The 26,286-nt window shown below is 44.9% G+C and overlaps 2 protein-coding genes across 2 annotated transcripts in view; one reads left to right on the forward strand and one right to left on the reverse strand.

Annotated features, from left to right (window-relative positions):
- The first annotated feature begins 525 nt into the window (after positions 1-525).
- On the forward strand, positions 526-6,709 carry LOC119400028 (N-acylneuraminate cytidylyltransferase A). Its single transcript, XM_037666938.2, has 5 exons — positions 526-910; positions 1,694-1,846; positions 3,519-3,671; positions 4,366-4,504; positions 6,571-6,709. Exons 1-5 carry the CDS (start codon positions 760-762, stop codon positions 6,707-6,709), a joined length of 735 nt encoding a protein of 244 aa, XP_037522866.1. The 5' UTR covers positions 526-759.
- Positions 6,710-14,537: 7,828 nt separating this feature from the next.
- The window catches only part of LOC119400029 (myocardin-related transcription factor A), a 259,756-nt gene continuing 248,007 nt past the window's right edge, over positions 14,538-26,286 (reverse strand). The window contains exons 15-20 of the mRNA XM_049417946.1: positions 25,932-26,105; positions 23,226-23,407; positions 21,377-21,672; positions 19,751-19,879; positions 19,206-19,314; positions 14,538-18,434 (exon numbers count right to left, since the gene is read on the reverse strand). Coding sequence (XP_049273903.1) covers positions 17,788-18,434; positions 19,206-19,314; positions 19,751-19,879; positions 21,377-21,672; positions 23,226-23,407; positions 25,932-26,105 — 1,537 coding nt within the window. The 3' untranslated portion in view covers positions 14,538-17,787. The remainder of the gene's footprint in view (positions 18,435-19,205; positions 19,315-19,750; positions 19,880-21,376; positions 21,673-23,225; positions 23,408-25,931; positions 26,106-26,286) is intronic.

Raw genomic sequence — 26,286 nt, forward strand, 5'->3', positions numbered from 1 at the left:
ATTCGATCCGGATCAGGCCCGATCGCTCTGGTAGCAACGTTTTTAGATTCTGACCATTTGACACCGCTTAATAAGATATCGACGTATATCCTAACACGTAAAAATCTTCTGACAAGCAGAGCCTAAAAGTTTTATCGTGTACCGACAAACTCCTCTGTAACAATTAAGGCTTTCTATTTTGTTTAATCACGTAAACGTCGATAGCGAAGCGGGTTGCAGCGTATTTAGAATGAGTATTCCCCACATTTTTTTAAAGAGAAAAAACGAAAACACTCTTACTACGGTCGGACCTTTTCAGGCTACGGGTTCGTTGCGGTTGGGGTAGCCGCAGTTTCTTCAGTTTATTGATGAGGGAAGCGTTCGTAGCGCCACCCGCGGCCAGTTCCGGCGTCGTCACTCGGCCTTGCTCGCGCTCGCCCACTACGCTCTCCATGCACTGCACCGAGATGTGAGGAAGAGGAGGGGGACGGGTGGAGGAAGAAGAAGAGGGCGGCGCTCGTCCCGTCACGTGGTACTTCCAACTTCCGGGATGCAGCAAGCGGCGGTAGCGGCGGCGGCCTTTCACTTCCGGTTGTTGCAGCCTTCCTCGCCTTCCTCCCGCTGTGCCAGCATCCTCCGCAGCAGCAGCCTGGGTGGTGGTGGTGGGTGGGTGATGGCAGGGAAGCCGATATCCTGTTTTTCCGTGGGCCGCGGCGTGAGCTTGCCGCGTCCGATCAGCATCGGCCGTTCGTGACACGAGCGGCCGGGCATGCGGCCGCCATGGACCGTGCAACAGCGAGCAAGAAAATGCGCGTGGCCGGATTGGTGCTGGCGCGAGGCGGCAGCGAAGCGGTGAAGAAGAAGAACGCCCGAGTGCTGTGCGGACTGCCTTTGTTGACCTGGGTGCTGAGGCCCATGAAACACTGCAAGAGTACGTGACCAACCCCCCACCCCACGCGCTAGCGCCTTGTCCATACTTCATCTTCTTCTTCTAATTCTTCAAAATCGGTCCGCCGATCACGGCGCCCTGTATTCATTGAGACCGTTTTCCATTTTGCACTAGCCGATCGTTTACTTGCGGCTTTAAAAAGAGAATTAACTTCGCCGGCGGTAGCTCTCTTGGAGAATGCTATGTAGCAAATGCGGTGCGCCAACTGTGTTAATTGCGATCGGCAGGGATAAAATTGCACCCGCCGTATAAAAGCTTGGGTTCCCGAAATGGAGTAGATAGCTTACTTGCCTTTTTTTAATTGTCCCAGAGTTTCTGCGGGGAACTAGGCTAATCAAATTAGCGAGCGGTGCGCTAGAACGAAGTTCTCGCTTAACGAGCGCTCTTCGGCTACTTTTACCCGATCGCGGAGTTTAGGTTAACTGTCCGTATAAAAACAAGTTAACATAAAAATAAAAAAAAGAAGATCCCAATTTCGCCGGGATACTAGTTAGTGGAGAGCGTAGGCGTTTTAGACTTATAACTACCGGCTAGTTTAATCTCTATCCTAGTCGATGCGCGAAAGTTAGCGGCGCGCGCGATCGACTAAACAATCGAGTTATGCGGGGCAGCGCATGATACGGGTTATTTCGGGCGCGCGCGGCGCAGCGCTTTGGATATAAAGAAGCGATCAGCGGAGAGATTAGTCTTTCTTTTTTGCGTCGTTCGATGCGATGCAATCTGCGTCAGTGTTTTCTTGTTTTTTTTTGTTTTTTTTTTGCGCAGCGCTCGACGAGATATGGGTGTCTACCGACGACCAGGAAATCGAGGACATCGCGACCGCGGAGTCGTGCGCTGTCGTGCGACGCTCCGAGGAATTCGCTCAACCCGATTCGCCTTCGGTGCTCGCCGTGCAAGAGTTCATGCGCGAAGTTCCAGGTGCGTTAATTCTTATTTATTTACTCGTACTTTATTAATTACATTCGTAGTGTCAACTGAGGCAGCGCTGACTGAGGGTGTCATTAATACCGCGACGGTGGTCTAGTGGTTACGGTGCTCGATTGGTGACCCGAAGGTCGCGGGATCGAATCCCGGCCGCATTTCAATGGAGGCGAAATGCTAGAGGCCCGTATACTTAGATTTAGATCTAAGCACATTGAAGAACACCACATGGTCAAAATAATGGCATTCCTCATAATCGCATCATAGTTTTGGGACATTAAACCCCAAGAATTATGAAGGGTATAGTTCATAAGTGTCAACTTACAGAGGGAAGAAGTAATGAAAAGAAAGAAAAAAAACAGGATTATAAATGGAAAATAAATTGGGGCAGCTATGCACTAGTTGTGCAAAGACAAATGAAACAACAAAGCTGGTGGCCCTCCCCCTCACTTCCCTTTTTCACCCTCTTGCTATACGATACTATACATGGCTGTTTTCTTTCTTTCTTTTTCTCTTTGTCTGTTTTCCCTTTCCCATCCCTTGCTATACTATACTGTACATGGCTGTGCTGTCTCTCTCTCTCTCTCTTTCTTTCTATTTCTCTCTATCCTTTTCTCATTCTATCGCCCATATCAACACAATCATATGGTTCCCATAAATGCTTGTTCTGCTAGCGTGCCTGGATAGCCTAGTGGTTACGATGCTTGCCTTCGGACTGTGGGTACCCAGGTTCGAACCCCGCTTCAACCAGAAATTTTATTTTGTTTTATTTATTCATTCTTCTCCATCCTTTCCATCCCCTGACACGTTGCTAGGTGACCTATGGCGACCTCGTTGCTCGGCGAGTTTCTGCGAACACTGGAGACAGGGGTTTGCCAAGCTTAAACAGCTTTGTTGTTAAAAAAAGCAGTACAGTGTTTCTAATTCTACAATTACAGTTGTGAACAGGTAAAATTTATGTATACAACGTGACGTACAGTACAGTCCACCGTTAAAGGGAACACTTTTATAAGCACGTCTCATATTTCTGGCCCTCTAACTGGCCTTCTAAAGAAGTCCGAACTGTCAACCACCAATGCAAATCTAAGCCACTGTGCTTTTGCAAGAGAGCGAAATCCGGACTTGCAGTGCATGCAGGTGTACCCTATAACAGTGGGGGTCGTCTGTACATTAAAAAACATGGGTTGATAGAGTAAAAGATATTTCACGATCCAGGTGTGGTAATTTCTATTTATTCACCTGCAGTAAGTATCAATTGACAGAGGGAAGTAGTAAAAATGAACAGGCTTATGAATACAATAAAAAAAAAGCAGTACAAGATTTCTAATTCTGTAATAACAGGTATGAACAGGCAGAACTTATGTATACAACATGATGTACATTAAAAGGCATTGGTTGATAATGTCAATGATGTCCCATCATCTAATGACTGCCATAATGATTTCTGAAGGCAAATCCAATAATTTGATCTTAATGATTTCTTATACAGTTACGATTCATTCTTCTGAAGTTGTGTCCACGTGTTTTGTAGAGCATTGTGTATATGTGTGCGAGTGCTTGGTTTATGTGTTTATTTGTTTTGCAAAAGAAACTTGTGTGGGTTGCTGACTTGTTCAAGGAATACAGCAAACCAGTCTCCTATCAGAGCACACCGTGCCTCTCTTTGCAGGTATTGACGTGGTTGCCTTAGTCCAATGTACCTCGCCGTGTCTAGTGCCATCGTACCTGGACGAAGCGGTCAACCTTGTCACTTCGGACAGATACGACTCCGTTTTCTCGGTCACTCGTGACTACAAGTGGCGGTGGACAGAACTATCGCAAGGTACGCATGTATCTGTTAGCTGTGTGTCACCGGTCCCTTCTTCTTTTTGAATGGGTGTGTATAGTGCCTACAAGGTGGTTTACTTGAGCTAAGCTAGGTCAGGTTAGTCTGAGGTAAAGGCACAGGAATTCAACTAGTAAACGATTTCACTAGCATAGGTCGAAAAGGCAGACTTTCGATGCCAGTTGCGCCGATGTACCAATGGAATTTATTGGCCTATTGAAATATACTTCTGAAAGGTAAAGACACTTAGCCATGATAAGTTTTAGCATGTTGATATGCACGTTGCAGTCTACACACTATCAGAACACCGGACAGCAAATGGCCAGGACGTTATAGATAGATATTGGTTTCCTAAAACGGTGTATATTACTCCCTTTGATATGTGTATTGTCCCCAAAACAAAAATGGAGATCTGTGTTGCTTCAGCTTGCTTTCTTGAAGTAACTTTATGCCCGCCGATTCCCTGTCGGGAACGCTCTATGTCAAACTGGTAATTTGTGTGTCCTCTGTGACCCTAAAGCTCCAAGCGCACAGCATTAAAGAAAGGAAAGCCATGTAGGATAGGTTACAATTCTTGTTAGAAAACTACACAGGCGCTGAAGGGTTGCAAATACTCTTCTTGGAGTGTAGTGTTCACTTCTCATTAGTGCTACAGTGGCACGGAATACCCTTGAACTTTTACCCTTTCCAGATGGTACGACAAGACCCCTGAACTTCGACCCGGCGCAGCGACTCTGTCGCCAGGAGTGGGTGGGTGAGATCGTCGAAACTGGTCACTTCTACGTCACGCGAGCGGAGTATGTCCAAGATGGACTCCTTCAAGGAGGAAGGTAAGAAGGCATGCTTGGGGTACCAGACAGTGAGTCGTAGGATCATGGAATAACTATGCACATTGACACTAGATAAATTATTGGATGGCGATAAGAGTGGGATCCATGACAAAGTGTTAATCAGTGTCCAATAAAACCCTTTGTTGAAGCAGTGTGAAGATTCAAAACACTGAGGTTGCCTCTACAATGCGAAAACAGCTTACGGTACTTTAAAAGGAGCTGAACTGACAATTGGTTATTCTGACTCACGTGTGTAATCAATCAATATTAGTGACACAATACTTTCATTGCAATTTTCTGTTATTGTGAATAGTTGATTGGCTCTCTTGCCAATCAACTTTGCAGGCGTGTTTTGTTCCTTCCGTTTGATGTCCCCATCTGTAAAATGCTTTTCATGCTATTTTTTTAGCGTACCGTAAAATCCCGAGCAAGCACCCCCTTCTTTTTTCGAGAGATTTGAAATACATGCCAATGACAAGGCAAGCCCCCCCCCCTTCCCTCTCGCCATTTTCACTGTTTCATTCATTGTTTTGGAAACAGTGAATGCATGCGTACTCAATAAAGCATTTCATTAAAAGCATGGGTGTGCATTTTATTCTTAGTGGTTCTTTCGCCGCCATCTTGAATTTTCACCTGCGATCGAGCAAGGGCCCTCCCTCCAAATCTTGTTGGATTATCTTTCACAATAGTGGGCGCTTGCTCGAGATTTTATGGTATGTTTTGTTTCCTGTGTTCATTTCTTGCATTGTTTGTATACATACTTTTGCATTGTACGTGAAGCCCATCCTGCTTGAGCCAAATTATTGGTTTGCAGTATTTCAAATAAATAATATAAAAAATAGAGCCCATTGGTTCCCAATTCTTGGTGAGGCATCATCTAGGTTTTCAATGTAGCTGATGGTTGGCTGAAATACTAGTGAACAGCATAGAGGTATTGATTATTAGACAAAATATGAGCATACAAACATTTGTTTGTAGCATTTGGGTCTGTAGCAACATGTTAGTGTGGATACACGCAGGATGCTTGCGCCCATAGTGCAGCACCACAAGCTACAGTCTAACCCAGATATACTGAATCTAAGGAGCATAGCATAATGATTCTGTGTATCAGTAATTCAATACAGGAGATGTAAGCGAAAAGAACCGTCCTGCATTAAAATACGACAATTCTTTTCATTTCTCGTTTGCTTCACTGCACGACACTTTTGTGTTGCAGTGAAGTTTACTAAAGGAAGTTGGTTTAAATAACATTGTTGCAGCATGAGCCATGCATATTTTAAGACACTCATCTCTCTCGTTTCTTTCTTAATGGCATGTATAATTCGCTTCGGATTCATTGCCTTGTTTGGCAACATCTGCTGTAAGAGTGGAGATTTTTTTTTGCGCGACATGTCCAATGACGTGAAAAGTGATCGACGTTTCATTAGCAGAGGAGCACCTGTAGTGGCGCAATGTGGCACAACATTCTGCATATCAAAAGTGGCCAAGAAACGTTTTTGACATGTGCACAGTACAGTGCCATAGGTCTGCATTTTGGTATTGCAACTGTTCGGCAGAGACGTTAATGATTCGGTCTATACTAAGTTACAACCTAAAAAAAAAGTCAGCTCTGGCCATAACCATCACTGCCCCTCCCCAAAAAGAATTTCCATAAATTCTCGATCCAATAGTGCGTACTCATTTTTTTGACATCAAGCACTTTCAGAGTGTTCCACAGATAGTTGACTTTTTCATACAGACACGCGTTTGGGTTGCTAATTTTTGGACAGGAACTTGAAAGTCCTGGTTAAATTCGCCAGGGATTCTGACATCATCGCTGAGCCAAACGTAATGTTTTAGGTAGTGACAACGGACCTTTAGCTCTTTATATGTGTAGTATTTACATTAGCCAAGAAAAAGTACTTGCAGTTCGAGAGGAACCCAGCTGGCACGACTGTCTTTCACGAGTGAAGGGTAGGAGTGGCACGTTTCTGTGGGTGGAGCTGACTTTCTTTTTTTAGGTTGTAACCGAGTGTAGTTGCATTCAACTGTGCTACAACTTGCCAAGTTAACGCCTTGCCCCGCAGGTGCGGCTTTGTGGAGTTGCCACAGTACCTGTGCCACGAGGTCGACACGGAGGACGACCTGCTGATCGTTGAGCAGAAGCTGCAGAAGTACGGCTTCAAGGGCGACATCGTCCTCGACGCGCCCTCGGAGTTCCAGTAGTCACCGACCTCCCAAGCTTTCCCGCTACGACCTCAAGCGAAGACGCGTCTTAGCCATCTCAGATGTGTGGCTATTGTGCGGATCTTAGTGCTATTGCTATGTGAACGGACGAAGTTTGACTTTTCATTTGGAGCACTTCACCGCCTCAAGGCGACCAGATAGCATTTATGGATGCAAGAATTACGGTCTTGCCTCCGTAAGTGTCATACGGAAGATTGCTAGAAGGGTCCTGAAATCCTCTCACACCGGCTGTCTCAAGTTTTCAGTACGTGAGCCCGTCATGGCAGCTTAGTGGGTGAAGCGTTGCACTACTAAGGACGCGGGCTTGATTCCCGGCCATGGTGACTGCATTTCAATGGGGGCGAAATGCAAAAAACACCCGTGTGTTCAGATTTAGGTGCACGTAAAAGAACACCAAGATTAATCCGGAGCACCCCGCTATGGCGTCTCATAATCAATGACGTGGTTTTGGCACGTAAAACCTCGGAATTTTATTTTTAGTATTAATTTTTTCGGGTGTTCGTCACATTGTTTTATAATTTCTTTCCTTTGAGAACAGCGTCTGCTGTGGATTGAAAGGTGAACACCACAGTTGGCCAATTTTTCAGCATTAGAAAACGGTGCATCATTTTTAGGAGGACTTTGGCAAAAGAACGGTGTCGCGCTCACCCCTGTGGTGTTTGGTGCATTAGCCGGTGACGACAAATTCTACGTCTCGTTTGCTCAAAGAACCAGCGCGTACGTGTGCACAAGTACTGGTGGCACCATCTTTTGGTAACAATGTGAACCGTGACCTGTAGGGACACTTGGCATCATTGTTCAGCATTGCAACCCAGGCCACAAACTTTTTAGAGGCAGAGAGAATGTTTTAAGCGAAATATGTTCTGTGTGCCCTTTAACGATGCAACTAATGACCTTCTGGATGAAGACTGACAATTGCTGCTACGTGACAGCTAATCCGACGAGAGAAACCTTCAGTTTCGTAAGTGGCGAAGAAGATACAAAAGGATCAGTTGTACGTAACTCTTTCCTCCTCTTCATGCCATGTTTTCGTGCCATCATGATTAGTGGTTTTAAGTTGCTGGCACACCTGTCGAAGAATTGTACAATACGGTTCACTTTCAGGGGTAATGCGCTGTAAGCATTCAGCTGCCGATTACAGCTGAAATATCTCACCATGACGTGTAGACCGTATTGTGATGTACAGGTGTCAGCTGCGTCTTTCTACGAACAAAGTACAGGTGTTTCACGTGTGTTGGTTAAATGTCAGCTAGAAGCAGATTATACCCTGAATTGCAGGTGAGACGACTGATGTTTCACAGTGACGAGGCATTAGCAGGATTTGCTACTGGTGCCGTCTTTGCGTGTGGCTTTTGTAAGCAGCCATCGTGGCTAAGACATGTCGGGATTGCAAGCGTCGAGAATGCAACTCGGTGATGGATGATGACAGTACAACATCAGAGGTAGATATGTAGTAGTGCAGTCGTGTCACCAAACATGTGGTTTTGATAAAGCGCGATACATTTTTAGCTTTTACACTCGTAGACATCGGATGTCGCGTCTTAGACAAGATGTGGTACGGTGAGTGTGACTGTTGTGCTGAGATTATTGTGTGGAAAGAAGGTAACATGGCTGATTGTTCTTTTTAAAGTGCTTGACGAAATTTCTATCAATTTAACCTCTCACGTTTGAGTAACGTTTTGGTCAATCAATTTCTGTATGGAGATTTTGATACATGTGGCTTCAGCACTCGGGAAGACTAAGACGTAAGCAAAAGCTGCACAGGATTGGTGCTGCACGTCAGCTAGGTTCACTGTGCCAATAATCACGTGCGTTTAAAGCACACCCATATCAATATTCAAAAGTACACGTTTTGATTTTCGAAGGTGTTCAATGCATCTTCTTGACCAAGAAAGCGATTTCTTTGCCAAGTTCTCAATAGTAGGTACACTAGCACAGTTGTCGGCTTCTTTCATGAAAGGGCCTCGCACGTCAATCGGCACTTCTCGGCAATCATGTGTGCCTTCAGACACCGGCACCTAATGACACGTTTGTGCCATCGTCTTCGCTGGTGCTGTGGCCACGTAACATCGTAACCAAATAGCCTAGCTTTCAGCTTCAGTTTTCTGCAGACTCACAGAGCTGTCATCAATGCCATGCAAGCGTGGCCAACCCCGGAAGTTCCCGGGACGCGAGATTTGTGAGGAAAGCTGAATCGTCACAAAGCCCAGGCATGACTTTAAAAGTTTCAGCTTGAAGTAGTTCACACTACCGCCTCGCAGATTTGATAAGTTAAAAGCACCACGCTTTGACAGAAGCTGAAATCGCATTTGTCACAGAATCCATGTCTTGTGAACCCTGGTGGCCAACGACACGTTGTTGTTGCCAACCGGGAGCTAAGTGGGCTGTTATTTGAACTCCTTCGGCAAAGTCGGTGGGGCTGTTGTCATCAGCAGCCCCCTCCTTGTCACTAATTACACAAGCTTGACTTGAGTTCTTAGAGCAGAGCAGGATATGGTTCTTGAAGCTGTCAGTGGGAACATGCAAATGTGCTGTAAACAATTACAAGGTCCGCATCTATAATACGATTACAATATGGAAGACTGTTGCACTTGTCGGCCTGGCGTTTTTACGTATCCCAGCAAACGAGTCTTTTTTTGTAGTTTTTCTTGCACAGCGTTTTCGCACGCAGTCACAAGCATTACTTTAAAGGCCATAATACTCGCCGTGCTATGGTGAAGGCAGAATTGGTTGTGAGCATTCTGCCGGGACCACGGCTCGAAGTGAATGCTAGTCCTTTAGAACGAGATTTATTTACACTACCATGCGGTTCGTCGAAATGTGCACGTATCACGAACCTATTTTTTTTATTTTGGCTTGTGAGTGAGAAGGCCGATGCCGATAACACTTAACGGAAAGTGCGACTCCTGTGTAGATGTATTACTATTTACGGAATACTGGATGTACGTTTGTGTGAGGCAACATCAGTGGCAGTCGTATATGACAGTTCAATTGGTGTACAGAAACTGCAAAGGTTAGCATTCCATAAACTGAAATGCGATGCGGACAAGCTAGGGCGCGGCACGACTCGGTCGAATGGGAATAGCTCCGAGACATAAAAGTTTGCGACATTTTATCGATTGATGAAATTGCCACAAGGTGTCACTACCAGTACAACAGCTTTTGTCTTGGCATTCCGTAAACTGCAATACGTATGCAGACAAGCTAAACCGCGGATGATAGTCGAATGGGTGTCAAGCAGTGGAAGAGCAAGCGGAATGTTGCATTCCGTCGTGTGTGTGCGTGTTCAAACTCCTCGTAGCACAGCTTTTCGAGGTCAGGGTACGCTTTGCTAGGCTAGTCGCGAAGGATCGAGTGGGTTTTCGTAATTCAGGTGATTAGATGTGTGTCTCCAAGTGACAGTATGAACTAATGCGAACTGACTGCGTCACTTAGCCAGCGTCTGTCAATCTATTTCAAACGCGAGTCTTACGTGCCACTGTATTTATACGAGATTGTCATAAATATCCATTTTTGGACAATGTGCCATGCAAGGCTGTCTTGCACTGCAATACACAATAGTGTAGGAGAAACACTTCATAACCATTCACTGCGTGTCTGGATGTCTGAAGTTTTTTTGCGAGTTGTCCGGGCGCTGCCTGTTGAAAGTCAAACTGTACTGCAATGAGCAATCACCAGTGAATTTGCACATTTCAAGTGTGGACGAGTGTGTTCTCTTGCTTCTGCAGCAAAGTTTTCATGTGCACCAAGTCATTTCAGATCTCTGGAACCCTCTCTCAACTTTTCATGTCGTTCTCGACTACAGCGGTTTGTGAAGAGTGTACCGTGCCCACAGTTGCCACTTCGAGTCTCATCGAAAGCTCGCAAGGGGGCGTAGTCTGTTGCAAAGGCATAAAGGTCATAGCTGTCGTTGACGATGCATGCTGGGTCCTTTGTATTTCAATTAGTCACTGACTTAAATTAGATGGACAGTAAATACAAAGCAAAGTCAGGACAGTAGGCTCTGCAACTGAAGGAACCTCGCCATTAGCCCAGCTACAAGAACCAAAGCAGTAATTGGGAAGAATCATTCAAGAAGGCATGTGTCTTTGTTTAAAAGTTCCCAATAAAACGAAAGGATTTTGCATCATCCACATGTGCCAACAATCTTGGGAGCGATGTTTTGTTTGGCTCTATAAACTAGCATTTTAGAGGGTCACTGAGAGAGGGCCGCTCTCAGTAGGGCACCTCGATGCCAGCATTCCTTTGTACAGGGTGGTGACATCCACTGACCGCACCGCCGCCTTATTGGATCAAACAGTGGAGCTATTGCATCGTGTGATGTTGCCATATTGGGTGAAACAGTGGACGCTGCCATCGAGGTGCCCTAACTCTCAAGAGTTTTGATAAGAGCTTGAGAACTGTGGAATTCTATCACTATGTGGTTCGAAACTTCGAACTGTGGTATGGTATTCAAAGGCAGGGTGCACCATGCTGCGTTTTTTCAGACTGCAGTCCACAGGCTATACGTGTCCGAGTGTTCCATTTATATGCGGAGCAAATTATGCCAGGCTTTCATTTTCAGAATGGCTCTTTGTACTTACTGTGTGCTTGGGGACTGCGAACACTTATCACAATTTTCATGCTGAAGTCTCGAGAGTATTGTTCAAGAATATGCTCTTTAGAGTGGAAAAAAAAACTTCTGCGACTTGAAATCCAAGCACAATTTCTGAAACGCTCACACAAATTTCTGATGATGGTGTCACTCAGGCAGTTGTGCCTCTTTCACATCCATGCTCAGGATTTTACCTTTGTGGACATTCCATTAAGTTTTTAAGGTGAAAGCCTTAGATGCCTCATCAAATGCAAAAATTGGCCGTCGGCAGTGTGCAGCTGCGTCCCACATTGGCGGTGTCATTGCGAGTGATGCAAAAAATCGTCACGTGATGGCATCGTCATGACGTCACCGATAGCCAAAATTTGTGACGTCACATAACGTGATCTCCAACAATGACGTCCTCACATGGTCAAAGGTGGGCCGATCACGGAGGCAGTGCATAACCAGCTGAGAAAGCTTGCAGTGCCTCCGATCCTTGAGGCAGTAAGAAAACCACGTTAGGTGCAGAAATATCTCGAAGGGGGACGGGGTATGTTCAATACATCGAATGGGAAGAAAAAGGTGGCTTTTGCCTTCCCGTCGTCTTGGGTGAATGTATAAGGAACCCTCTGAGTTTTCTTGTTTTCAGCTGGCGGTGCTTGACTGCTGACCCATCAGTCACAGATTCGATCCCGGCTGCGGCGAACATTTCGATGGAGGCGAAATGCTAGAGGCCCGTGTACTTAAGATTTAAGTGCAGAACCCCAGCTGGCCAAAATGTCCGGAGCCCTCCACTTCGGCGTGCCCCATAATCATATTGTGGTTTTGGCATGCAATACCCCAGAAATTACCATTCCTATTTTCATGTGAAGTAGAACCCTGCATACTGTCAAGTTTCTTATGCAATGCAGTCTTGAAATTATGGCAATCATTTTCCTATATCGGCTGAAGTTACCTCTGAGCCCCTTTTGACCCAAATTACTGCTGGGTTGACTTTACTACCTTGGGAGGTTATTTCGATGTCTTTTGAAGTAGTTTGAGAACACCGCTCCCCTCATCTTGTACTTATGTTCATGCAAGTCTCATTCTAGGCAATGGGTGCATATTTGTTCAATTTAGCTCAACTCTTACGTCTGGCAAAAGTTCAGCCTCACTTACGAGCACAATCATCCCCACATAAAAGCATGCGTGCTTTGATAACAATATGCAGTGATGACCTTGATGCTTTTGTCACAGACTGCTGCACCAGTCATCTACTGTGTCAATCTTTGAGGAGTCGATGCTGCCACGAGAAATCATCTGCACAAGTCAAATAAAGATCTTCAAAATTGAACAGCTGCGTGTCGTGTGTAATATAGTAAGTACACAATTAACTAGTTTTGCCTTGCGTTATTGTGTCCACAGCAGGGGAATGGCCTTTAGTACATAGACTCATCTAGAGTTTGTCCTTTTGATTTTGAAGGAAGCATAAGTGCATCAACATGCATTGACAGATGTACAGTACTCGTGGATAGAAACATGAAAATTTAAGGCTAAGTAATGCACCTACTTTCATGTCTAGCATATGCAGTTCATGTCATATTGGCATAGTTTTGACTTGAACACTTATACCAGAGACATTACCTTTATTGGCCAGATATGCAGTGAAATGATGCTGTTGTTATGAGCAATTGCTCATGGCAGTCGTTATACTAAAAAAAAATGATGTCGCATTTCACTGGACAAGTACTGTACGTGTGCTCTGGGCTGAATGCTAGGCCTTCAAAGCCTCCTTTGGAAGATGACAGTGTTTGCAACTGCAGCTATTACTTCACTGAAGCTGGCCTTCAGAGCCTCCTTAGGATACACTACAGTGTGTGCAAAAGCAACTGAAATTTAGCCGAACGTGGTCATTAAAGGGAGACAAAACAGACAACCGCTCGGCACATGGATTGAGACAACCCCCCTAATGGAAAGATTGTCTATTGCGTTTTTCTCATTAAACGCGGATTTATATGTTTATTTCTTCACTAATGATGCGAAAAATTACTTTTGACGCCCCACATGATAAAAAGGCAAAGATGCGTGAGATCCCCATCACGTGACCTTTTACTGGTGTACGTGGTTGTCTCTGTATTAGTGTTGAAATGCAGTACAATCTTTTTTATTATAATCTTTTCTAACCTAAAACTTACATATACGTCTTTGTTTCACGTATGATCTGATGCTCTAGAGTGGCAGCATGAAACCTTTAACTGAGTGACAAGCGGCACCAGCCGACGAGCAGGAGAAGTACGAGGAGCGCCTGGCTCGTGAGGTCGTAACAGGACTTCACATGACGACGAGCATTTAGAAAATTTATTCTGCCTGCCTTTTCTATTCAAGAGCGATTGAAAATGCCAAAGTGAAGGTTGTTAACCTCAGTTGCACTCACTCCTGTGAAAGCAGAACAATGAACGTAATGAACAGTTTACGAGGACTATCGGCATCGCTGTCACTCCTCAGCATTTCTGGAGGAGTAACTATAACTTTTATAGTGGCTTCTCAGATGAAAAAAATTCTGCTTACAAAATATCCATCCGCTCTTGCAATCAACCGCTGCAGGTTTAACCACTACTGAGGGGGAGATTTTCGTTGCATCATAAAAAACTGGGAGAAAAATCTGTTGTCAGTCCCTTTAAGGCCTACTTTAGAAGACCTGCAACTACATTCCGAATTTTGTTGCAGCGAGCTTTTAAGGCCTCCATAAAATACATGACCAACTGCAATCAAAATTTTGCTGTAGATGGCCTTCCTTCAGATACACCATCGCATGTGAAACTGCAACCAATATTCAGTTGAAGCAGGCCTTCAAGGCCTACTTGAGACAATGTCAACTGCAACTTAAATTTTGTTGCAGTCTGCTTTTAAGGCCTCCCCAGAATACGCAACCAGTCACAACAAACTTTTATAATCCCCTTTCAGCCTAAACACTTTCAAATACACCATTATGTGTGAAACTGCAACCAATATTTCATTTGAGCAGGCCTTTAAGGCCTCCTTCAAAGGACAATGTCAACTGAAACCAATATTTTGTTGCAACTAGCTTTTAAGGCCTCCTTAGGAAATGTCTTAATTGAAACCGAAAGTTTCACTCCTTTGACCTTTAAGGCTTACTTAGAACACCTTTTTGTGTCAGTTCAACTGGTAATGTGCCGTGCAATGCTGTGCACACAGAAGAGGCAGACAATGCAAAAAACAGCACCAAAGTAATGAGTGTATTCATTCATATTTTATTTCTCGCATCACACTACACCGAGGGCACCAACACCAAGAAGACTTGCACCCTCGCTTATATTATGTACATTTCGAAAAAAAAAAAGGAAAATAAGGTGGGGGGGGGGGGGGATGGGAAGAGAAGAAATGTGGTATTGCTTGCGCTGTTCACCTAAATAGCTTCCGTCACCCAAAACAAGCTGGTTTTTGCAACTGTCTAAAATGAAATAAAAAAGCACAGAAACCAGCTTGGGTTAGTGTTACCAGCACGTGCGACAAAAAGCCTGAGACCAGCAGCAAAGAAAAAAAAATCTCGAGCGCCTATACAACCGAGGCTTGGGCAATTCGACAAAGATGTGAGACAAGAAAATGGCAAAGACAAACTCAAATCACGTAGGAACACCACCTCGAAAGATGCCATCAACATTTCAAGTGCGACTACAGGACGTCGAAACTTGAGCACATACGCTACATGACCGCAGTCTAGGCAAAAAGGCACTGTCTGAATTCATTTCTACACAAGGTGTTAAAAGAATCCTTCAATCGAATTTCATATTAACATGCTGCGTAACGTTTTCTCGGTGCCGGATTTTTAAGATTTACAAAAACAAAATCTTGCCTCAATGCAAGAATCGCGAATTCCACGCACCTCGTGTACTGAGACATTTGAGTTTGCCTTTTTGATGTCACAGATGGGAGGACAGACCCACTGTGTATATTTACTTTTGCGTTGCGACACGATTTGTCGATACTTTGCACCTCGCCTAAATTATGTACAAAAAGATTACAACCTTGGTAATAACACGCACACACGCACAGGCACACACACACGTGTGTAGAAAAACACAACGAAGGTTTGACGACGATAAATTGAGTCTATGTCTCTGTTCTGGCCTGCTGATCCGTACAGTGGGGGCCTTGCCCAACGTCGATTTCTTTCTCGAACCGCGTGGGGAATGCAAAATTACTCTCGGTAATCAACTGCTGCACTGTTTAGGCAAGAATTCGTTGCATTAAAAAAATTTTAGCGACAGACATCACCAAAACTTGCGAAAATTTCCGTATACTCCTCACGGTGCAATTTTGGCGAGAAACGCGACATATCGCAGAATGAAATAGGACAAAGTGTCATCCACTCGAAGCGGGCAGTGTTCAAAAATAAATGAACAGAATTAGTGCCATCAGATACTTGCACCTGATGTTTTAACTGTGGTATTGCATATATGCTATACATTTGCCAATATTATTGCTTTAAAATTTTAATGCACTTCATGTTCACGCTCGCAAGAGCACAAAGATTTTTTTGTTTCAACAAGGCAATTTCACAAATGTCGACGCAGCAGTCGTCTAGCGAGAATATTCTGGCATTCCCAAAGTACTTCACGACATGGAAAAAATTGTAGCTGGGCTTGAGGCCTAATGGCTTCACCGCCCACGCAACACCGGGCACATAATGTGGTCAATGTTTTTTACTTTGCATCTCATGACCTTCACGATTAACATTTCCGAGATGGCGTCGTTTGATTTTGCGTCTTTCTTTCCTTTCTTCAGTCTTTGTCTCGCCATTTTTTCGCGCTGACGAAAACGACGCTTGGAATGTGGTTCTCCCGACGAGAACTCGTGCGTCCGTTTCGTCTGGTTGTCGTTCACTTCGCATCAGTCGCGACACCATCTCGTTTATTAAGCGAGGAACTAACGCGTTAACAAACGTCTCTCAGCCCTGGCTCTGTCACATCGCCTCCAAAAGTCTGCGAGATATGTATCGCATGCCTCTTTCTTCTTACCGAAACGGGTTTTTTGCAGAAGCAAGTCGTTTTGATCCCTTATCGAAAAAACAGAAAAAAAAATATACAGCTACAGTTGAACCTCTGGATAACGAACATGAATATAACAAATCGGACATAGGTAACGATTAGAATACAAACCGAAGTTGGCTGCTTTAAGTTCGCAGAGTATTCTACTGCTATAACAAAACTAAACGCGATAGTCCCGAGACAATATCGGTTACGACGAAATGAATTCTGGTGTAGTGAGAATGTCACAAAAACTCAACAAAGGCAACTCCATCATACATTCTGAATTCACAACCGTGTTTTGGCCGTTGGCTCGGTTCGTTGGACCTGACGGCCAACAAGCCAATGCACCGATCCCGTTTCAAGGTTGCTCTGGAGAACGCTGAAAGAAAGCATTCACGGTTTTAGCGTTCACGTGTCCAATCCCGGCGCGACGATCCACCAGCAAGTGATCGATCTGCTGGAGTTCCTTCGCTGGACCTTCGAAAGAATCGCTATTCCTTTTGCCAAAGATCCGATCACAAATACGTCTTTCACCGACAGCAGTGCGCACGCTCAAATGAATATCAGATACAAAGAAAATGCCGGGGAGTTATGTTTACGTCGGATGCGACTGTGTGGTAAAATGGTTCGACCGTACACGAAGAAACAAAGTCATAGTTGGCGAGACGTTTGCGACAGATGGCAAACATCGTACGATCGCAGCTGTGATGTCGAAGCGAGCGTCGATTACCGTTGTGAGCTTTTGTCTGGTGTGGGGAAGGGTGGGGATGATCGATGATGGTCATCATCAATCGTATGACGCGAAATGATAGAGGGCCTATTTGTACTTGTGTCATGTCCGCATGAACACTAGCGACCCACAGTGCCAACGTTGCTTTTTTGTGAGTTGTTAACGCAATGGCCTGGACGCAGGTTGTATTTCAACCGTTTGTTAAAAAGACTGGGCATCGTCAGAACACTGTCAGGTGTTTGCGATTTCTCGTGTGTATTGTTTCGTGTTTTGGTGTGAGCATTTCCTTGCGCCGCAAGATGGAAAACGACACAAACGTGATGTGAATCCGATTTCTCGCATCTGGGAAGGTGACGAGATGTTCCGGGGCCAAGATGGATGAAACAAACGAGGACAAAAATAAAGTCTTGGAAAAAGCGGTCGGCACTTTAGCTTGGCACTCAGTCATTTTTTTGTGTTGTTTCGATTGTTGTGCTTGGTCCGTGACGCTGAGACGGCCTTTTTAACTATTTTGTTGTTGTAAGTGAAAAAAAAAAGTTTGGTCTCTCTCTTTCCCTACCGACAACAAACGCGCAAGTGTTCCACGGTGGCAAGACAGTTCACCGACAAGAGTCAGCACTGGCACAGCGGCATGCGGAAAAACCATCTCGCAATCCGTGTTAGGAGGGCGCCCTTCCGGCCATTCCCGCGCTCCAAACCGCCTCATACGGTCCCGCGGCAGTCAGGCGATGAAGTCCGCGCTGTCCCAACTAGTCCGAAAGTCGTCCCACGCCCGGAAGTCCGCGTCGTTCACCGCAAACAGGTCGAACGGGTCCTGAACGTCCATGGATGCGTTCGTCGACAGCAATGGGTCGTGCTGGGTTGCGTTTGGGGCCGCTGCGGCCGATGATAGCACCGTCGCGCACGGAGTTGCGGAGGATGAGGACACTTGGCCGTTGGGCAGGGCCGACGTCGACGACGACGTCGTTGTCTGGGGCATCATAACGTCCAGCCAGTCGGACAGTTCGATCTCCATGCTCAGTGCTGGGTCCGAGAAGTCCGCACCGCCGTCGGCGTAGTGGTTTCGCGGAACCTGATTCTTGGCCGGTCCGCTGTCGGTCAGCATGCCGAGGTCCATGCCTTCGAAGTCGTCCAGGTCCAGGTGGAAGTCGAAGTCCAGGGATGCCGACGGTGGTGGCGTCTCGCCGTCGCCGGACAGCGCCAAGGAAGGCGAGTTCCGTTCCCCCTGTGTCACGGTTGTCCCCTCCGACGAAGGCGGCGGTGTCGGAAACGAAGGCGGCGTACACGCGAGAAGTCCACTCATGTCGGTGATGGGTGTTCCCGGTGTTGTGGGTGTCGGTGGCTCTTGCGCGGCGCTCGGAGGCAACTCTGCAGGTTCGTTAAAACGGCTCGTTAATTGGGCAGCTTCGTAATGAAATGTGCGCATAATCTGCATTTCTTTATGGAGTCGATAATGCTTTTGCGAAAGTGCAGAACCAGAAAAAATTGTGGTCTGCCAATAACTAGCCAATGTTACGTTCGCCTGCGCACTACATAAGATGCAGTTCTGGAATTTCGCTGCTGAACAAACTGAAGCTTGCAGATATTCAAATTATTCAGCCTTTCTATATTGATACCAGGGAACCCAGAAAAACACTTTGCCAGAGTAAGCAGCAGTTGTGCTGCCACAGCTAGCACAACTGCTGCCACCTGCTAGTGAATTATGGAAATTATCCCATATGCAGGAGTGGCCTCAGAGATTGGAATGCCATGCGAGCAAGTACACTTGTGATGCTTCATGAAACTTTTTCCTATTTTCATGCTCCAAGGGCTCATGTACAAAACCAATCATATCAGAGCCAGTTGTTTCATTTAAGCAGCAGTTCCGCTTACGAGATTTCCGTTTACTAAGAGTCTACTTAATTTGATAAATAAAATATTTCATGTATCAAAAATATATTCAAGGGGATTTCACAACTGTTCGATATACACAATAATTTGCTATATGTGGGTTTGATATATGCGCAGTCACACTTTACGCTGTCATGCTGCTTCGACAGAAGCCTTCTTTTTTGTCTTTCTTAGAATGAACATGTGTTAAGGACCATCACAATGATCGAATGAGCGTGAGTGAAAGAACTGACAGGGAGCACCACTTGCCTCCGTTCTTGATGAGAATCTCGAGCACGTCGTCCACATCCTTGCTCTTGATTGAACGAGGGCGGCTCGGCTTGGAGCTTGCAGGCGCTAGGTTGTTGAGTGGTAGCATCTGTAAAAGAGACGATGCTGTCATTAGAAATAAAAGGGACATTCTAAACTTTTACGAAGGCACTGCAATCGATTTCCTGCATTCGTGAAGAGAGACCGATGGTCCCTGTACTATACGCCTAAAGAGGGAAGTGCCACGAGCGTTAACATCTGATGGACACTCAGTACACCTCAGTACGCCATCTCAGTACACCACCACCTTACCTAAGGTGACCTAAAGTATCATTTTGACAAACAAAAACTAATTTCTACTCTTCCTTTTTCTTCCTTTTCCAAGCCTGTAGGATTACCTATCAGACCACGGAGACTCAGCAAACCCCATCTTCTTTGATGTTGAGTTAAATCGACTAAGCGCTAGCAAATCATTTAACGACGATGCAATCGCCGCAGCGCACAATGACTTAGAACAACGGAGCAACCATATTTATGGGCTGTACCTGCTGCGCCTGCCTCGTCTTGTTGAGATGCTTGGTCGCCTCGTCGTAGTCTGGTGGCTGTTTGGTCAGGATGAACGGCTCAGGCAGCGAAGCTGTCTTGGGCGACAAGAGCGAGGGAAAGCTTGCCGCCTGCTGTAGGGACCTGAACGAGTGAAGAAACGAAATGGTGAGAACTGCTTAATCCTAAGCATGTTATGAGAAGTATGCCAGGGCATCAGAATCAGATTGTGGGTGAGCATCGCAAAAAAGATGTAATAAAGACGTACGATCAAACCTCAATAAAACAAATGTAGATACTATAATAAACTAATGGTTATAATGAAGATGTTACAGTTAAAGCTAAAATTTGGGCTAGTTGGTTTTGACTTAAATACATATTACTAGAGGAACTAAAACAGTGACAAAGAAAGATGCACACAAGACAACCACTAGGCTTCAACTGAAATTTTTAGTTCCCATACAACATATGAAGTGATGACAACTGGAAAGAAAACATCTAAACTGACTGTAGCGTCACCATTCTGTCAACAGCTACACGTGCCAAGCTAAGCGTCGTCGCACATGCACCCTTTCAAGAACCTAACCACTTTTTCTTTTTTCTTTTTTTTTTTTTGTGAGGACAACTGAAGGTACAGTTATGCATCTGTCTGCCTCCCTGTGTATGTGCATAGCCTCACAGATCTCTCATAGGATCTAGTAATATGGAGCTAGTAATATGTATTCAAATATAATGAAGAAATGAGGAATTGTCGTGTCATTAATACAGTTGACAGTTTTCTTCATTTATGTCAAATAAGCTTCTTGAAAATACAAAGCCGACAGACAACGAAGCCAGAGAAAGCATAGGGGAAGTTAGTTGTTACGTTTATTTGAAATATGCAAACAAGCAAACGACAAATCAAGGAGGATTAAAATATAATTTGCTGCGCCGAACCCACATGCTCCGCATTACACACGTGATAACCAGTTGAGGCATCGTGTGATGGCACCATCCTCATGAATACGTCAAAGGATTACAGCGTTATAACAAAAGTCATGTACACCGCAATGTAGTTTCACGACGTACGAGACTCGCTTGTTTGAATCCCTCGCAGCTGCAGTTGCTGCAGAGACAAAGAAAAGTACACAGGTCGAAGCAATATTCCTTGCCTGACAACTTGTCATCACTTCAATCCCTAGGTCTTCCCCTAAACTTCTATCTTCTTTGTTTTAAGTTATGTAATGCAGTCTAACCCACATACATTAAATCTAAAGCTATCACAAAGAGTTCTATATATAGGTAATTCAATATATAAGATATTTTATCATATCGATAATACATTCGAGGGGATTTTCCAACTGTTTGATATAGTACACAATAATTCGTTATATTTGGGTTTGATATATACGGGTTCAACTGTATAACACTTTCACCATATCTCTTAAGTCACTGCATGCACTCAACTCCAAAATCGCACAAATTTCACACTAACTGTCACAAAAGAAAACTCTGAAGCTTTTCAAACACACGTCAGTGTAACATTTCTTTTTTTTTTTTTTTTGACACCCAGCCTTCCCTAGAGCTTCTCTGGAAAGTATGACGTCAGATTCCATGTGAGAAAATTAAAATAAATAAAAAGACAAGACTTGCCGAGACTGGAGGCCATTGGGCGTCTTTGTTGCTGCGTGTTTCGCCGGGCTGTAGGCCATGGTACGCGCGCCACTTCCGCCGCGCTGCTGCTCGCCACTCAACTGATGGTTGTTGTTGGCGTCGCTCGTGAGTACCAGCGCTGCTGCCAGGCTTTGCTGCTGCTGCTGCTGCTGCTGCTGTTGCTGATGTTGCTGCTGCTGCTGAAGGAAGTTGGCCAGCGAAGCCTTCACGGCCGCTGAAGTCGGCGACGATGAGGCGAGGCTAGTGGCGAGACCCGGACTGTTCACGCAATCTGCAACGGGACGAAGGAACAATAGAAGAGGATGAAATAGTTACACAGTAGGTGGGGGTGGCAGAGTCATTTCCACACCGTACGACAAGTCACGGTGTACCTATTGCAGCGTTTAATAGGTTCAGGTGACGATCGATTCTGCCCCTAAAAAATTTACCTCAGCAGTCGACATTACCAGAAAACTGGAGGGGGCGGGGGCGGCGCTTTCCTGAAACGGCACCGAAATTCAAGATGGCAGCCACAGAAATTTCCCGTCAGAAAAAAAACAAAGTGCACACAAACTACCTCAGAAGACTTCCCGCTCTCGTTCATGGCATGGTGCATTACAATGACAGCACACAAACACAAGAAACACAATAAAAACGTGATCAGAACGCAGGAAGCATTATTGAATGGAAGCACCTCCAATGATAAGCCAACTCAACAGCTCTCAGCAACAAACACAGATCTCAAAGGACTTGCTCTTGCTGACTACGTCGTCATAACTACCACCTTGGAATATATGTATCTCAAAGGCCATGCTTTTGCTCGCGGAACCCCGAAAATCGTCATGAGTGTCTTGCGCTATGTTTGGGGTGTGATCACTTGAGGGAAAAAAAAATCAAGCTCTGAGGACAAATTTCAAGTGCAGGCGTGCACAGATCAGGCTGCTAAGCAGGACTGAATGGGATTCAAGCTGGCCAGTGTTGCATGGACGTGAGGCATACTCAGGGTGTGGAGCGAGAAAGGGGGTTGCTTTCCCAGAACAGTGTGGAAATTTGAAATTAGCAGTGCAACTGGAGGGGGTGCTTGCTCGGGTAAGGATGCTTGCTTGGAATTCTACGGTAGTTCCACCGCTACACGCCTGAACTCTAAGCCCCCGAGAATTCTCGCAGTTCCTGCAGTATAAAATGCGAACACACCCTTGAGAACGGGAGTGATATGCCATAACCACAGCTACGTGAACGGGTGTGAATAAGGCACAATCTCAATTCAACTTCAACGGCGAATAAAAACCACACTGACATCAATTTAGGGTGATTCACTGGCGCAAAGAGACCTCGGTGAAGCAAAAGAAGAGCACGCCAGTTTTTCGCACAGTGCCACCGACAAAAAAGCTGTAGCAAACGTGGTTAATGATAACGATTTATGGGGTTCTACATTTCAAAACCACAATATGATTATGAGGGACACCGCAGTGGAGGGCTCTGGAAATTTCGACCACCCGGCATTCTTTAATGCGAACCTAAGCCCAAGTACGTAAACCTCTAGCACTTTGATTCCATCGAAATGCAGCCACCACCCCACAACCTTTGGGTCAGCAGTCTAGCACTGCAACCACTAGAGAGTGAAATGCCAAGGCCGTGTCCACTGTAATGGATATGGAGACAGTGCAATCTCAATTGAAGTTTAACAGCCGACGAAAATCACATTAAATGTAATTCATCCTAGTTCACCCGCGAAAAAGTAGTCTTCTTGAAGCGACAGAAGCCCATGTCTGTTTCTGACGCGGTATCACAGAAAAAAAAAAAGCTGCAATAAACGGTGTTGAAGAGATTGTTTAAGGTGCTTACTCGGTTGATGAGGTTGCTGGTGGTTCTGTAGTTGCTGCTGCTGCTGCTGCTGCTGTTGCTGAGCTTGTTGCTGCTGCTGTTGCTGCTGGATCTTGTTCTGAAGATGCTGCTGCAACAGCTGACGCTGCAGCAACTTTGCGTCGGCAACCGCAGCCGGAGCGGCGACCATGCCAGCACCAGTGCTGCAAAGAGGCGAACAAAAATGCTTGTTACCTGCGACTGTTTGTTACACGAATGTTCACAGTACGTAGATTTTGTTATCACACTTTCATGTGAAGGCGTTACAGCGATTTTATACTTGTCTTGTATACTGTTTTTTTTTTTTTATGCGAAGCGTTTGCAACTTAGATTTCAATGTTGTTCAGGAGAAACCTGGCGCCGGCGAGGATACAGAAATGCCGGCAAGGATACAGACACCACATTTACTGATAAAATAGCTTTCGTAAGTGTAAGACAAGAGTTGCTACTGCTCCAACCATGTTCTAATCTGAAGTAGGCATGGGTGAATATTGAAGTGCTTCGAGCATCCAAACTAATATAAATTATTCAAAATTTTGGAATACTTTCGAAATGAATGAATATATGAATATTTGACTGAATGTAATGGTAGTTTCACTGTAGCGTAGTTTCACTGGCGCTATGCCATGAAACCACCTACGCAAGGGAAATCCATACTGCCACGAAGCCACACACTGCTAGGTGAATCTACATATTACCTTCACCTTGATTAATTACTTTTCAAGTTTAAAAGTTTGTTATGCGGGCTTGCTAAATATGATAAATTTCAAAACTATTTTACCGCTTATAACTTGCATGCTACTGCTATTTAAATTTTGCTACTTCTCCAAAGTTACTTCCACTTCACTTTGAACCAATAACTTGACATTCGCACATGCGAGTTCCAATTCTTAAAAATATTGTGCAAGTCACTTAGGTTATGACGAAAATGCTAATTTTTAAAAATAAAATTTGATATAAACTATTCGAACTATTCGATTAGAAATTATTCAACCAAACCCCTATTTGCTTCGAATTCGCTTTGAGCCTCAAATTTACTATTCACCCATCTCTAGTCTAAAGGCAAACACTTGGATGGCACAGTTCAGCGTAGACTAACGAGAGTTTCTCAAAGAAATTTGCATACATCGTCGACACCGACATCATAACTAATGGCCTTTTAACTAGCACTCCCAAAAGACAAGACTGCTCTTCGTTTTCTAGACTTTTTTTCTTTGTTTCAAGGAAAAACATTTAGAAGCTGCTGTTTCGAAACTGAAGTCTGTCTCCGCAGCTATTTCTGCGAAAAATCTGGCATCAGCTACGTCTCCATTACTATCAAAAACTTAAACTGTTTGGAAGTACGCCAGTGCGTGCATGAATCAGTGCCCGAGCCGCTAACTATTTCGTCCCGGGCACAAGGAAAAGGTCGAGCACCTGTCAGGGTCCGATTGCACAAAACTGACACCGCCATTAATTTTTCAGCCCGCCGCTGCTCACGCTGACGAGACCTAAATATAAAGCTTTGTCATGGGCCCTTAATGCCAGACACGCCTGGCCAAGCACGTCCTGTGAAAGCCGAGAACATTTATGAATTTATGACGAAAGCACAGGCGGTGCCAAAAGCCTCAGAGTTGCCTACTTTGAATTTCTCCGCCATTAAATAACTCTTACGCCACTTTGAGACTTTAGTCTTTTAGTTTGAACGTATTTTGAAGTGAAGCTCTTCTTTGTGAACAGGAATGGAAGAGAAGCTTTACTTTCTTTGCATTCAAAGACAAAGGATGCAAAGCAAGCAAAGATGTTTGCTTTGCGTTCGGAGCAATCATATTTTTTTGATGTTCAAAGCTAAGAAGAACATTCGAAACAAACAACATTCGTATCTTCATTCAAAGTGAAACAAATGAAAATGAAGATGTTCTTGCTCGCAACAAGATTCATTGCGAGCCAAAACGTCTTCGACATTCTGCGAAATGAGGCTTCGCAAGAACGCCAGTGACATCTATTTAACCCTTTGAGGAATGACTAACGAAGACCTGCATGTTAAATGTGTCACATTTACACAACATTATTCCAAGGCACTCAATATTCCTCTGCAACAAAAATAATGTCATAATACATCAATTTGTTTGCTTTTCCATAATTAATCTCAATTTGTAATTAAATATCTATTCATTCTGGATTATACACAACTAATGAAACTGACAGACAATTAAGCCAAGGAAAGCATGGGAGACATTATTTGTGGTTTCTCAACTGTAGTGAAATGATTCTCCCTTAAATTGAAAGGAATTAAAGAGGACAAAGGAATCACCCTTTCCACTGGTGGGATCTGAACCCACAACCTCTGAATTACAAGTCCGATGATTTACCATTCGAGCTAAGACGGAGCTACAACGATCTGTGACATCATGATGTCACAAATCGCCAAAATTTGTGATGTCATCATGTGACACTGTCACTTGGTCAAAGGTTGGCTGATCACGGAGGCTACGCCAAACCAGGTGAGGTGCAATGCCTTTGATCCTGGGGGCAGTGCAAAACCACACTCGGGGCAGAAAGCTTTTGGAGGGGGGCGCGGGAGGATCAATACATTGATCGAGAAGAAGAATATGGCTTTTGCCTTCGAGTAGTCTTAGACGAATGCGTAAAGGGACCTGTGAGCTCTTTTTCCCTCAGTCATGAGATTTTCATGCAGGTGGCACTGACCTCGCCACGGTGGCTGACGTCAGGAGGCTGGTGGTTTGCGGCTGCGACGTCACCACGGCCTGGCCCGATGGGGACAGGGTGAGCGTGAACGTGGTGATGGGCGGCGTGGCGCTCTTCAGGCTGTACGGCGTCGACACCTGCTGCTGTTGCTGCTGCTGCAACCGAAGCTGAGACCTGTTGGAGAGAGGAAACGAGAAATCCATTGCATCACGAGGTCTTCTTAAAACGGAAACGGGAATAGAGTGGCTGCTTAGTAACCATGGCAATGAATGCTACGACAATTTCTAGAGCTGAAGAAAACGCAGCAAGCTGGTAGGGATTCATGGCACTAAAAATTGAGCATGCACACATGAAC

Source organism: Rhipicephalus sanguineus, chromosome 7, assembly GCF_013339695.2.
Source record: "Rhipicephalus sanguineus isolate Rsan-2018 chromosome 7, BIME_Rsan_1.4, whole genome shotgun sequence".
In the NCBI taxonomy this organism is placed as follows: Eukaryota; Metazoa; Arthropoda; class Arachnida; order Ixodida; family Ixodidae; genus Rhipicephalus; species Rhipicephalus sanguineus.

Coding starts and splice junctions, on each gene's coding strand:
- LOC119400028 (XM_037666938.2), top strand. CDS start 760: ATGGACCGTGCAACAGCGAGCAAGAAAATGCGCGTGGCCGGATTGGTG. Junction 911..1,693: donor GCCCATGAAACACTGCAAGA/GTACGTGACCAA, acceptor TTTTTTGCGCAG/CGCTCGACGAGATATGGGTG. Junction 1,847..3,518: donor GTTCATGCGCGAAGTTCCAG/GTGCGTTAATTC, acceptor CTCTCTTTGCAG/GTATTGACGTGGTTGCCTTA.